The sequence below is a fragment of the Eucalyptus grandis genome, chromosome 3 (genome assembly GCF_016545825.1).
Source record: "Eucalyptus grandis isolate ANBG69807.140 chromosome 3, ASM1654582v1, whole genome shotgun sequence".
Classification (NCBI taxonomy): domain Eukaryota; kingdom Viridiplantae; phylum Streptophyta; class Magnoliopsida; order Myrtales; family Myrtaceae; genus Eucalyptus; species Eucalyptus grandis.
In genome coordinates this window covers 11576558-11590928 of record NC_052614.1, presented here as the reverse complement: position 1 = coordinate 11590928, position 14371 = coordinate 11576558, and the positions used below count along the sequence as shown (strand labels likewise).

General features: G+C 41.7%; 2 protein-coding genes across 2 annotated transcripts; both read left to right on the top strand.

Annotated features, from left to right (window-relative positions):
- The first annotated feature begins 9303 nt into the window (after nt 1-9303).
- Nucleotides 9304-10465, top strand: LOC120291643 (receptor-like protein 52). Its single transcript, XM_039309303.1, has 2 exons — nt 9304-9651; nt 9803-10465. Exons 1-2 carry the CDS (start codon nt 9304-9306, stop codon nt 10463-10465), a joined length of 1011 nt encoding a protein of 336 aa, XP_039165237.1.
- Nucleotides 10466-10483: 18 nt separating this feature from the next.
- Nucleotides 10484-12180, top strand: LOC104439042 (receptor-like protein kinase 5). Its single transcript, XM_039308786.1, has 2 exons — nt 10484-11383; nt 11497-12180. The coding sequence occupies exons 1-2, from the start codon at nt 10612-10614 to the stop codon at nt 11925-11927; spliced, it is 1203 nt and encodes a 400-aa protein (XP_039164720.1). The 5' UTR covers nt 10484-10611; the 3' UTR covers nt 11928-12180.
- The last annotated feature ends 2191 nt before the right edge of the window (nt 12181-14371 follow it).

The window sequence follows — 14371 nt, the reverse complement described above, 5'->3', positions numbered from 1 at the left end:
GAGGAATTCCTTTGGAAAGTGCCAACGGGTATGATGGCATAAAGGAGTATATAAGGAAGACGTTCTTAGTTGTTTAAGTAGTGTGCGCGATAGAAGAATTCCAAAGTCTGAAGCTCCTATTTGTTTAGATAAATCTCTTGAGCGAATACTTATATACAAAAGAGAGTCTATATTTGTGAGAGACCTTGAGGAGGTGTGATAGAACATCTACACTTTGTGGAATCAAGGCAAAGCTGTGCTGTAACTTCTCTTTTGATTATAGTAAAATCCAGCAGGTGGGGCTGTCGGTGCGGAAGAGTGGACGTAGGCTTGGAATAAGCCGAACCACTATAAATCCCGTGTTTGATTTTCTCTTCCTTACTCTCTCTACATCGATCGTATTTCAATCTGTTGCTTCCGTATATCGAAAAATTGTTTGTGCGCCTATTCACCCCCCCTCTAGGTGTTTATACTAGCAATATCAATTGGTATCAGAGCCTGTGTACTTACTTTATTTGAAGTGTTTTACTTCATAGTAAAAGATCCATGGCTAGTATGCTAGCACCAGGGCTGATGGAAGGGCAAAGCAATACCAGACCACCTTACTTTGATGGAAATGATTACAACATCTGGAAGAACAAGATGAAAGCTTTCCTACGATCAAAGGATCCTCTGGAATGGGACGTTGTTGAAAAAGGAATTACTCCTACCACTGCATCAGTCTCTGAAAGAGGAAAAGAAACTGAAGAATCCAGCGGAATGTCTCAGGAAGAAATAACCAAGAGACAGACACTCGATGCAAAAGCAATTTATTCCTTATATTGTGCTTTATCACCAACTGAATATAATAGAATATCTTCTTGTGGTACAGCAAAAAGAAGTTTGGGACAGATTGCATATCACCTATGAAGGACAGTCGAGTGAAGGAAACAAGAATCAACATTCTTCTCGGTCAATACGAAGCCTTGAGAATGAAGCCGGAGAATCAATATCGACATGTTTAGTCATTTTACAGATATTGTAAATGGTCTTGAAAATCAAGGTCAACCAACTACGATCCCATGAAGGTAAACAAGCTGCTGCGTGGACTCTCTAAGGATTGGAATCACATAAAGACTTCGATAAGAGAGACGCAGAGAATTATGCCACTATCCGTCGATGAGCTGATTGGAACTCTTCAGTCCTATGAAGTGGAAAGGATCAATGAAGATGAAGATCCAAGAGGTAAGAAATCCATTGCATTAAAATCAAATGATGATTACGATGTTACAGATTCCGAAGAAGATATGGACGATGAGGAGCTTGCTCTCATGATAAGAAGATTCAGAAAACTAAACGAAAAGGAAGAAGGTTCAACTCAAAGAAACAAGGCTTTCAAAGACAGCAGACCAAGTCCATTGATGATGAGAACCAAACAAAGATGTAGTCTGCTTTGAATGCAAGAAAAAGGACACATCGGACCCAACTGTCCTCTTTTGAAGAAAAAGAAAGGAAAAGCTAAAAAATTTGAAAAGCTCTCAAAGCTGAAACCCGGAGTGATACCGAGTGTGAAGAAAGTGATAATGAATATGCCAATCTATGTCGATGGCACAATCGGACTCGGACTCGGATCGACTCGGGATCGACTCGGATAGTGAATTTGAGGCAAGTAATTTTAAAATTCCTGTCAAAGTTTCTAAATATATTGAGGAACTATGCGTTAGTCTTAAGACTTCTCTCAAAAGTATTTCCAAACTAAAAAGGAAAACTCAGCCCTAAAACAAAAGGAAAAGGTTTTAGCAGAAAAAGTTAAAAGTCTAGACTTGTCTGTTTCCAATCTTAAAGAAAATGAAGAAAATCTTTTAAAAGAAAATGCTTTCTTAAAAACAGACTTATCTAATATATCAAAGAAATTTTCTATGGGATCCGAAAAACTTGAGAAAATTCTTTCAGACAAAGACCTTACTTCAATAAGTAAGTCCGGGTATGACGAGAAGAAACAATTCCCCTTGATTGATTTTCCTAAAGTAAAAGAAAGAATTAAGAAAAGGCTTTCGAGTGAGGTTTACAAAAATCACTTCAAGAAAGTCTTTGTAAAACACAAGGTAGAAATGCTCTCGAGATGTTCTAAGTGTGTCCAGGATCACTTTGAAAAAGAGTGTCCTATGGTATGGAAACCTATTAAGAAAGTATGGGCTAATACTGTTTATCTTACTAACACCAAAGGACCCAAGAAAATTTGGGTACCAAAGAAAGCTTGAGACTCTTTGTTAAATGCAGGTCTCCATCAAGAAACAGGTAAAGTGGTATCTTGACGGCGGATGCTCAAGACACATGACGGGGAGACTCAAATTGCTTTATAAAGCTTGCTCAAGTAAATGGTGGAAAAGTTTCATTTGGAGGAAACAGCAAAGGAAGTATTGTGGGATTTGGAACAGTGAAAATTGGAACTCTCACAATAACTTGTTCGAGGACTACCCAGATTGCCATACCAAAAGACTGATTCATGCACTCCATGTATTCTGGGAAAGCAGGTAAAAATTCTTTTAAGCCAATAAATCATGTCTCTACTAATCATGTTCTACGATTCTTGCATATGGATCTCTTTGAACCAACCGAACTCGAGTATTGGGGGTAAGAAGTATTGTCTAGTAATTGTTGATGATTACTCCCGTTTACTTGGGTATATTTCCTTTCAAGTAAGTCCGAAACCTTTTCGTATTTTGAAAATTTTGCTAAAAAGGTTCAAAATGAAAAGGTTGTGTTATCTCTAGTATAAGAACAGATCATGGAGGTGAATTTGAAAATCAAGATTTTACAAAATTCGTGATGAATCGGGCCGTAAGCATATGTTTTCCTCTCCGTATACTCCTCGGCAAAATGGAGTTGTGGAAAGAAAGAACAGATCTCTTCAAGAAATGGCTAGAACTCTTTTAATTGAAAGCAGAATTTCTTCTCAATTTTGGGCGAAAAGTCTGTTTCAACAGCTTGCTATATCATCAATAGAGTTTTCTTAAGATTTATTCTTTAGAAAACCCTTATAAGTTATTCAAAGAAAAGAAGCCTATTGTTTCATACTTTCATGTATTTGGGTGCAAATGTTTCATATTGAAAAATGCAAAAAGATCGAGTTGGTAAGTTTGAAGAAAGATCAGATGAAGGTATCTTCCTTGGATATTCTACTTCAAGCAAAGCCTACGAGTCTATAACAAGAAGAGCCGGGTGTGGAGGAGTCAATGAATGTCAAATTTCAAGACTCAACGCAAGATGAATCAAGTCGAGACTCATCAAGAAGAGTCTCGAACCTGCTGCACCCTCCAAAGTCTACAACTCAAGAAGCATCTCGGACTACGGAAACCAGCTTCAAGATGTTCGTGAAGATCCAAATAAAGAAAGAGATCATCAACCGGACAAATCAACAGTAACTGGAAGCATAAGTCTAGTCATCCCAAAGATCTTATAATCGGCGAAATTAATGAAGGAATTCGCACCAGATCCAAAAGGCGAGAAGAGTCTAGTGCCGTGGCACTCGTTTCTGAAATTGAACCAAAGAGCATAGAAGAAGCTTTATCTGATGAAAGCTGGATTGAAGCTATGCAAGAAGAGCTCAGGGAGTTCAGCATAAATGATGTCCGGAAATTGACATCCAAACCAAAAGGAAAACTGTTATTGGAGCCAAATGGGTGTTGAAACAAGATGAACGAGAAAGGGAAAGTCGTACGAAATAAAGCAAGACTCGTGGCCAAGGGATATACGTAAGAAGGAATAGACTATGATGAGACTTACGCTCCAGGGCAAGGTTAGAAGCTATTCGACTCTTACTTGCATTTGCCTGTTATAAGAATTTCGAGGTTATTCCAAATGGACGTAAAAAGCGCCTTCCTAAATGGATTTATCCATGAGGAAGTATATGTGGAACAACCACCAGGGTTTGAAGACCCAAAGCCGAGACTCGTCTTGGGGAAAAAGGCTTTGTATGGTTTAAAGCAAGCACCTCGGGCTTGGTACGACGAGTTAAGTAATTTCCTATTACAAAATGGTTTTGTCAAAGGTAAAGTAGATACGACCTTATTTATCAAGAAGGAAAACAAAAGTTTCTTACTTGTTCAAATATATGTGGATGACATTATTTTCGGATCCTCTAATGAGAATCGTGCAAGAAATTTTCTAAGTCTATGCGGGATGAGTTTGAAATGAGTATGATGGGAGAATTAACATTCTTTCTTGGTCTTCAAATAAAACAATTGAAGGAAGGAACTTTTATTTATCAAGAAAAATATGTGAATGATCTTGTCAAAAGGTTTGGACCGGAGAATTGCAAAAAGGTAGACATTCCAATGTCAAGTTCTTTAAAGATAGACAAAGATGAAGAAGGGAAGAAAGTTGATCAAAAGCTGTACAGAGCATTATTGGATCACTTCTTTATCTTACCGCCTCTAGACTGATATTTTGTTGAGTGTTTGCATCTCGTGCTAGGTTTCAATCGATCCTAGAGAATCTCATCTCGGTCTTTCTGAAACGCATCATTAAATACGTCGCTTCATCATCAAGCATCGGTCTTTGGTATCCTAAGAAGGAGACTTTAATCTTAAGGATATTCGAGACGCAGATCTAGCCGGTTGCGAGAGTTGATAGAAAGAGTACTTCGGGAACTTGCCGGTTGCTTGGAAGCGGGGACAGTGTCTTGGTTTTCAAGGAAACAAAGCACTTTGTGTCTCTTTCAACAATGAGCAGTATGTAGCTCTTGGAAGTCTGCTGTTCGCAAATTCTATGGATAAAACAACAGCTAAGAGACTTTGAAATTGAAGACTCATGCACGGAGATTAATTGCGACAACACCAGCACTATCAACCTCACCAAAAATCCAATTCTCCACTCAAGAGCAAAGCATATAGAGATTCGACATCACTTTATAAGAGACCATGTTCAAAATGGAGATGTTTCAATTCAATTTGTTGACTCAAAGAATCAACTGCGAGATATATTCACAAAGCCTTTGGAGAAAAATCAATTTGAGTCTATACGGACCAGACTCAATATTTTGAGGTATGAGGTTATCAAAGTCTAAAGACTTTCAGACTTAGGCTTACAAGACTTTATCAAAAGTCTTGGCTAGACCTTCAGACTGTAAGTCTTTCTCTCTCCAATCTTATCTTGAAAAGGTACGATCATCAGACTGTGTTTAAATTGTTGCTATATTTAATTAACATAAATATTGCATCAATTCATTTTCAAAAGGGAAGTTATTTTTGAAATAACTATTTTTGCGGATAAAGACAGTTATTTTGAAAAGGCACATTTTTATTTCCTTTGTGACGGTTTGTTTACTCTTCTTTTTAACCGAACAAGCACTGTCGATTTCTCTTCACTTTTCTACTCTCTCTAAAAAACCCTAGAAAGCATCGATCCTCCATTCCCGTTTGTCTTCTTCGCTAAATCTTCAAAAAGTTATCATCTTTTCGGGAAAGTCAAGCTAGGAAACTTCCAAACACTGCTTGTTAAAGATGTCTTCTTCACGAAAGTCGTCAAGAATCGCAAGGGGGACCACGAGAGAATGAGTGAGGGGCCTACACACTTCGATCTTGCGAAGATGAAGTTTCTCCAGATCAGAAGCCGAGCCCACAACATTCTCAGCGGCGTCATTCTCCTCCTTCTAGTCCTCAAGGCGTTGTTGATCGGCATCGGGAAGAAATCATCGAGGAGGCGGGACCAAGTAAGAGTTCAAAAGCCCGCTTTTATCTACAAGCTATATCGTGCTTTAAAAGGAATGCATACTCCTTTGAACTATGTTGATGATTTTGTTAAAGAAAAATGATATAGGAACGAATATATCTTTCTGAAAAGAATGGAAAGTTTGGGAATCGCTCGTAAAGGGGTGGCTGAGGAAACCCTTGCGAATATCCCAAGTGATCCTCGTGGGATGGGGGCCAAATCCTTGTAGATGGGAATGATGATGACAATCTGTTCAGGTCTATTTCAACCGAAAATGGGTATTGCGGCTGAAATTCAAGGAAAAAGGGGAGATTTGTTCAGATCAAAGGAACAAAAGGATGCAGACTCGAAATTGTGAAGCGTGGAGTAATAAACCCTAGAAGTGTGGACTTTGATTTTCTAGATCTTTGTGAAAGTGAACTTGAGGGAAAAGTTCAGTTATCTTCAACTTGAAAAGTTTTGCTCGACTCTACCGAGGCTTATTGAATTAACCTTGCATATTTCTATTCAAATCTTAGCTTTTGGATGCGAATAGATTCTCCTTCATGTTAAAGAACAAGACTATGTTGTGGATATGGATATCTTTGGCGAGATGTGTTAGAAGTTGAGAGAGGTAGATATCAACCGATTAAAGTTTCCATTCTTTGGGCTACACTTGAACTAGTGAAGGACGGGGAGGAGAACAGATGAGAAGATCACTTACTCACGGATGAATGCATTCAACATCTTGCTTCACAAAATCGTGATCAATTGCCTTCGGCCGAAATCAACTTCCAAAACGATGTGTCAAGTTCGAGGCAAAGTTGATGTATGCCATCCTCCGTGGTAAGAAGTTTTCTCTCCCTCATACCGTTATGTTTCATATGTATAGAGCAATGATGAAGGGCCAGAGGTCAACTCCCTTACCCAAGCCTTGTTACAAAGTTATTCGAGACATCGAATATTCAGCCTCCGCAAATCTTTTGTGTTCGATCATGCGATCATATGGTGGTAGGACTGAAAATGGTAACCAAAATGCGTCGAAGGAACCGAGCAAGGAATTGGAGAAATTCAAGGAGAAGACTCTACCAAATCTCATCAATTCTCTTCTTCTGCTAAGAGAAAAGGGAAGGAGCCCATGGCTGCTCCATCAAAGAAAAGAAGAGCTCTCCTCGTTGAGGATGAAGATGATGACGATGACATCACCATCTCTGCAATGGCTTTGAGGAACTTAAGTCATCCTGTTCCACAGAAAGAATCGGAACAAAGGACGAAAGAAGCGAGAGGAGAAGGAAGAAGAAGAAAGAGAAGCAAAAGAGAAGGAAGAAGAAGAAAGGGAAACGAGCAAGAAGCGAGCAAGAAAGACTGAAGAAGAAGAAGAGAACCCGAGGAAATCTCTTCTCCACCGTAGGCATGAAAACGGGGAGTTCGGGAGAAAGGAGTGACATCTTCATTTCCGGATGAAAGTGAAGGAGTTAGTCGCTCGCTGGCTGGACCCAAAAAGATGTTTATACATCTCAATTTCCAGAGGAAGGTCATGAAGCTTCATCGCCCAACCTGCGAGATTATGCGATCCACCATTGTGCCGCTTTTTACTCCATCGTAACGATCGCGAAGCAAGTACTCGGACTAATAATGGAGTAGATTTTCGCAGAATCATGGATATTCTCTTGGAGATGAAAGGTCGGATTTATGCCTTAGGATGCGAAGTTCAAAGCTTGAAGAATGAAGGTCAAGCTTCTTCTGTTCATTAAATGAAAAGATGCAAGCCCTCTCTATTGAGAATCAGGCCAATGCCAAGAGTGAGGAGGTTGTACAGTGAAGAGAAGGAAGACTTTAAAAGGTTGGAAGGCATTGTTCGAGTCTATGGAAGATTTCCGGCTTGTCTGCGTTCCCAAGCAATCTTGATTTCATCTCATCCTTTTTAAATGATGACAAAAAGGGGAGAGATGCATGATTTGAAAACTTTCAATCTTTTTTAACCGCATTTGTTGGATTGTGTTTAAGGTTTTGTTTTTGACAGGACTTTGACTTTGTTTTGTGTCCGGGATAAAAAGCGCCTAGACTTGGATTTGACCGGATTTGATTGCTTCTATTTATCAATATTGATATCTTATGAATGGCTTAAATCATATATTGGACTAACCTATTTTCGTGGGTGCAGATTCTAGTGTTATTTTATTAGCCATTTATTTCCATAAGATATGCATATGTGTTTGAGAAATGTTTTGCGGGTCAAAGTTATCCAAATCTGCGAGGAAGGTTTTGTCACCATCAAAAAGGGGAGATTGTTGGAGAAATTTCGTGAAGAGTTTTGAAGTTGACAAAATGTTTCCGTCGTCCAGTACGAAGGTCGAAGAGACTTCTGTTGGTTAAAGTCCGAAGACTTCGGACAGCCGAGACTCAAGACTCAAAGTCTATCCTCATTGATAGTCACCGATCCGTTGAAGAAAGGTTATCCCGAACTGGATGTTTTGTTCGGGATTTAACCTTATCATCCGGAGAAGATCTCGTGGCTGGAGAAGACGTATCGAATCCTTTGATTGATCAAGATTGATTCAATGACTGAAGATTCGATGATTGTCTAAATATTATTGGAAGGTTCTACTTATGGAAACCGAGATCCGATTGTATGGGCGAACAGATTGATGGACTATCAACACGTTCCTTTAATAGCTCGAACGATCTTCCTAATTGATTCCGTCCAACGGGTAGATTGGAGGAATTCCTTTGGAAAGTGCCAACGGGTATGATGGCATAAAGGAGTATATAAGGAAGACGTTCTTAGTTGTTTAAGTAGTGTGCGCGATAGAAGAATTCCAAAGTCGAAGCTCCTATTTGTTTAGATAAATCTCTTGAGCGAATACTTATATACAAAGAGAGTCTATATTTGTGAGAGACCTTGAGGAGGTGTGATAGAACATCTACACTTTGTGGAATCAAGGCAAAGTCTTGCTGTAACTTCTCTTTTGATCATAGTAAAATCAGTTCGGTGGGCTGTCGGTGCGGAAGAGTGGACGTAGGGTTGGAATAAGCCGAACCACTATAAATCCTGTGTTTGATTTTCTCTTCCTTACTCTCTCTACATCGATCGTATTTCAATCTTTGCTTCCGTATATCGAAAATTGTTTGTGCGCCTATTCACCCCCTCTAGGTGTTTATACTAGCAATATCATCGTCTTCCTCTGCTCCCTCTCCCATGTTGCGAGTCTCAAATCCCGGATCAAGAACAGCAAGTCCTCTTGAAAGCGAGGCAAACTGGCAAGACCCATCTTCCCTCGATAACTGGGTCCCCTCCAATTCAACCTCCCACCGCACATGGCCCGAGGTCACACCGCCAAGACGGCTCGATCACCGAGCTCAAGCTTGCCAACCTCGAACATAAATTATCCGATCCCCCATTAATCTGCGACCTCAAGAATCTGACCAACCTCGATCTCTCCTACAACAATATTCGGAGAGTTTCCCACGTTCTCTACAATTGTTCCAAGCTCGTGTACCTCGATTTGTCCTGCACTACTGAAGGTCCTATTCCATCCGATATCGATTGCATGGCCAATCTTCAGTCCCGATTCTCGCCGCCAACATGACTTCTCGTTCGACGTTCCGGCATTGGTAGCGAGGCTGCGGAGGCTGAGGATCCTTCACCTTTACATGTCTGACTACAATGGCACATACCCTGAAGAGATTTTTGGCCTCTCCGATCTCAAAGAACTGAGGCTCGAGTACAACGACAAGTTCGTGCGATCACAGCTACCACAAAACTTCACCGCCCTGAAGAAGCTGCGGTTCTTCTCAATGGCGCAGACGAACGTGTATGGTGGAATCTCGGAGATGGTCAGCGATATGGAGGCTCTCGAGCACTTGGATTTGGGGAAGAATCCACTGACAGGAGAGATCCCGGGCAGCATTTTTGCTCTGAGGAACTTGAGAGAGCTGTATGTGTACAGGACTCATGTGTCCGGGTCGATCCCTCAGGCAGTCAGCGCTGCGAATCTGAGCGTGATCGATCTGTCGTATAATAATTTGACGGGAACATACCTGAAGATTTTGGAAAGCTCAGGAATCTATGCAACTTGATTTTAGAGTTCAATCAATTGTCCGGTAGAATCCCGGAAGGTATCGGGCGTCTTCCCGCTTTGTCTGATGTCAGACTGTCCAAAAACAATCTATCGGGCACGATCCCCCGGACTTTGGCAAGTTTTCCCCCCTCACAAGATTCGAGGTGGCCTTCAACAACTTGACTGGCGCATTGCCGGAACAACTATGCCATGGCGGCATGCTGTCCGGGTTGGCTGCTATGGACAACAATCTCAGTGGGGAGTTGCCGGAGTCACTCGGAAATTGCAGTACTTTGTCTGTAGCGATGCTGAAAAACAATGGATTCACTGGCAATGTGCCTGGAGGACTCTGGATGTTGCGGAACTTGACGGGTTTGATCTTGAGTGGTAATGGATTAACTGGCGAGCTTCCTGAGGAGCTGTCCCCAAACCTCACTCGGATCGAGATGAGCAACAACAAATTCTTCGGCAAGATTCCGAGCACGTTGTCTTCGTGGAGGAACTTGGTGGTGTTCGATGCTAGTAATAACCTCCTCACTGGCACGGTTCCGGCCGAATTGACCGAGCTTCCTAAGCTGACGAGGCTTTTGCTCGGTCAGAACGAGCTCTCCGGGATTCTTCCCACAGACATCGTTTCATGGAAATCCTTGACCACTCTGAATCTTAGTCACAATAAGATCTCGGGACAAGCGAAATCGGTATTCTACCTGAACTCACGCAGTTGGATCTGTCTGACAACCAACTGTCCGGCTTGATTCCTCCTGAAATCGGCCAACTGAATCTGAAATGTCTGAATTTATCCTCCAATCGCCTCAGGGGACCAATCCCGGCCAAGTTAGAGAACGCCGCATATGACACCAGTTTCCTGAACAACCCCGGGCTCTGTGCATCCAATTCGTTCATGAGGATCAATGTCTGCAACGCCCAATCCCATAGATTGAGCAAGACCAATCTCACCTTGATCGTGATCTTGGCCATTGCGGCAGCGATCTGCATTTTGTTGGTGGTGCTCTTCACGATCAGAGCTTCCAGAAAGAACAGGGATTGGTCTGATTCAACTCCAAAACTGACTTCATTCCAAAGTTTGAATTTTACGGAATCGAATATTCTGTCGGGATTGAAGGAGCCTAATGTGATTGGAAGTGGTGGATCAGGAAAAGTATATCGCATTATTGTGAATCCTTCTGGTGATACCGTCGCTGTGAAAAGGATTTCAAATAACCAAAAGTTAAATGAGAAGCTGGAAAAGCAATTCGCAGCAGAAGTGGAGATACTTGGGAACATTAAGCATCGGCACATTGTCAAATTGTTATGCTGTATTTCTTGCATGAACTCGACACTCCTAGTGTATGAGTACATGGAAAATAGCAGCTTGGACCATTGGCTTCACAAGAAGAAAAGATTGTCGCCCATCTCGGGTGTTGCCAACGATATGATCTTGGATTGGCCCAAAAGGTTGCAGATTGTGCTCGGAGCAGCTAAAGGACTTTGCTATATGCATCATGATTGTTCACTGCCCATCATCCACCGAGACGTAAAATCGAGCAACATTCTTTTAGACTCCGAGTTCAATGTGAAAATTGCTGACTTCGGCCTTGCAAGAATGTTGGCCAAGCATGGAGAAGCTGTCACGTTCACAGGAGTAGCAGGATCTGCCGGCTATCTTGCACCAGGTTTGTCTATTCGCTTGACATGAGTCCATCTCACCTATGCGAGATCACGTTCGTCAATATCGTACCAGCAAGAATATTTACATTTGTATTGCCTTTTCCTTGTTGAATAACAGAGTATGCTCACACAACAAAAGTTAATGAGAAGATCGATGTTTATAGCTTCGGGGTCGTTCTCTTGGAATTGACCACCGGGAGGGAGGCTAAAGGCGGGGATGAAGACATGTGCCTCGTCGACTGGGCATGTCATCACATCCTAGATGGCAAGGCGATAGCTGATGCGATAGATGAGAAGATCAACCATGACTCGTTCCTAGGTGAAATAAGCAATGTCTTTAAGCTCGGGATCTCTTGCACCGTGAAGCGTCCTTCCAAGAGGCCTCCAATGAAGAAGGTAGTGCAAGCGCTGCTCAAATGTAGTGATCCGCTTGACGTTGTCGAGCAGACATCCCGCCATAACTTAGACGTCACCCACCTCCTCCGAAATCCTGAGCACGATGAAATGCCGCAGAGCACTCGTCGCCTTCTCAGGTGCAACACTTACTGACTCTTAGCACTAAAGATAGTTGCAGAAGCTTTGTGAAGTGATTTGGATTCCCAACTTCTGGAAATCTATTTTCTGATTCAGCAGATGCAAAGTGGGTGCTTTTATAATCACAAATCACCCATCTGGGGTTTTATGTATTGGATGTTATCTTGGATGTGATTATTTGAATAAGGTGGCAATGAAGGGTCTATGGTTGGTGAAGATTTGGCACTTTGTATTCGCTTTACCTCAATTCAAATCGGTTCTTATTGGAGATCAATCATTTTTGGAATATGATGTAAGACTTCAATTCAATCTCGAGAGATATGTTAATTAACAAATATTTCTCACAAGGTTCAAACTTATTATGAATAATCCCTCATAAAATTCAGCTTAGAGAGGACATGATGTTCGTATAAAGACAAACAGAAAATAACATGAGGTGGTGGAATAAAACAACATTCTTGCATACCTATATATGGCAGCTTTCACTCTTTCCACCTTATGGTTCAGATCAATTGATTCTTTTAAGGTTATTTCCATCAACTCAGTACATCGACATATGCCATAACCATTTGAAGCGTGGAAACCGGGTAAGTCTTATATTAATTACATTATTATTTAGAGGTATGTATCAATTTGTTTATCCTAATTAATAATAATAATTAACAAAATGCGATGTATTAAGCAGAAAATAGAGTTGATTGCGATTTAGATCTTTTGGTCCCGAAAGTACAAATTGGGCGGATCGGGACAAGTTGTTTTCTTCAAATTTTTAGCACTCTCGATTTATATTGGGTCAATCCATATGAATTGTTAAATCATGTAAAGTAGGTTAACATTAGGCGGAGTACATAATGATTTCCCATTTCCTTTTTGAGTCCAAGCAAGCCAACTAGGCCAATCTAGAGTCTAAAATCTTTTATAGAGAAATTTTAACATTTCCAGAATAATATGCTTGATGTGATAAGGTTTTTTAGGCGTGATGTTAGCCTCGACCCAGTTGGCAGGTGAAGTCAAATTTTTTTAAGGGCTTTTTTATTTTTGGTATTTTCTCTTCGTTTTGTTTTTATGTGAAAAGCTACACCTTATATATTAGCTATTGGTAGGCAAAAGCTGAAGTGGCCAAGAAGAAAATAGAGAGAAAATAAAAATAGAGAAGAAAAGTGAGTTTCTCTTCCTGGGTGTTCTTAAACTCTTTATGTATTGATGTTAAGAGAATATTATCATTATATTCCTACTTTCTTCAAAATCTAGTGGATTTGTGGGGTGCTCCAACACAGAAACATAGGTTGGGTTTGGTGAATTTTGATAACCAGTTTTTGATGTGTTCTTCCAATCATTTATTATTATATTCTACATATGTGGATTGCTTGCTTGCATTATTTTCGTGTAGTCAGTATGCGATTCCTAGCACCCAATATGAGAGCCTCAGTTGGCTAATCGAGAACATGGAGGTTCTTTCAGTGATGCAAACAATTCAACAGGCAGGATTTCGGGTGGTGGAACGAAATCAAGGACCATCTTTATCGAAAAGATCTCTATACACCACTTGAGGGTTAAAAACATGAAATCACAAAAGTGAATCTGACAATAGAATCGAGATAGAAAAATCTTTAGGGCATGATAGAAGGGATGTCATTATAAAAGGGATGTCATGATAGAAAAATCTTAAGGGTTTGTATTGACAAACCTTGGCTTATGCCACAAAAGCAGATCTGGTTCGAGCATTATGTCGAACAGATGGAATGCGCCACTGGAACGGGGTCTCTCGGCTCGAGCGGGATCGGAACCGGCGCCGGCGGTCTCGAAACACGACTCACAACGCGGACAGCAAGTCAGCAGCGGGTCTGCGAGGGCCGGAGTTCACGTGAACCGGACGGCATGACCAAAAACAGGGCAGAAACGGGGGTGCGGCTTACCGAAGCCTTGACACGGGAAAGGAAGCACGGCGGCGGGTCGTCGGCTGCGCGTCGGTTGCGGTGGCCGGTAGTCTTGCCCTCCTTCCCTCAGATCTCTCTCTCGGACCTCTCTCTTTTTCTCAGATCTCCCTCTCTCTCTTCCTTCCCCTCTTGCTCCCCCCCAACCCCCGGCTCTTTTATAAAGCCTGGTGGCTCGTCGCGGCACGTAAGGAGGCGGGTCTTCCGCTGACTGGACGTCCGGCCATCTGCCCCCGTCGCCTCGCCGGCCTGCGTGCTTTGCCCGCGCTGCTCTGCTCTGGTCTCCCTCACTGCGCGCTTGTTCTTCTCGTGTGAAAGAACAGAGAACAAAGGAGAAGATAGGATGGCCTGGGGCCGGGCCGGGCCGCGAAAGAGAGACGGGCTGGCAGGATGGGTCTTGGGCCCGCACGTGAGTGGAAAGAAAAAGAATAGAAAGGGGAGCTGGGCGCGGAGGCCCAGCCCCAGTGGGCTTTTCTGAATTTTTTTAAATTTTCATTTATAGGGTAAAAATAGAAATAAAACTTA

Excerpts from the sequence above, each read along its gene's own strand:
- LOC120291643 (XM_039309303.1), top strand. The coding sequence starts at position 9,304 with ATGTCTGACTACAATGGCACATACCCTGAAGAGATTTTTGGCCTCTCC. Across the intron at positions 9,652-9,802 it reads TCAGCGCTGCGAATCTGAGC|ACTGTCCAAAAACAATCTAT; the intron begins GTGATCGATCTG and ends GTCTGATGTCAG.
- LOC104439042 (XM_039308786.1), top strand. The coding sequence starts at position 10,612 with ATGAGGATCAATGTCTGCAACGCCCAATCCCATAGATTGAGCAAGACC. Across the intron at positions 11,384-11,496 it reads TGCCGGCTATCTTGCACCAG|AGTATGCTCACACAACAAAA; the intron begins GTTTGTCTATTC and ends GTTGAATAACAG.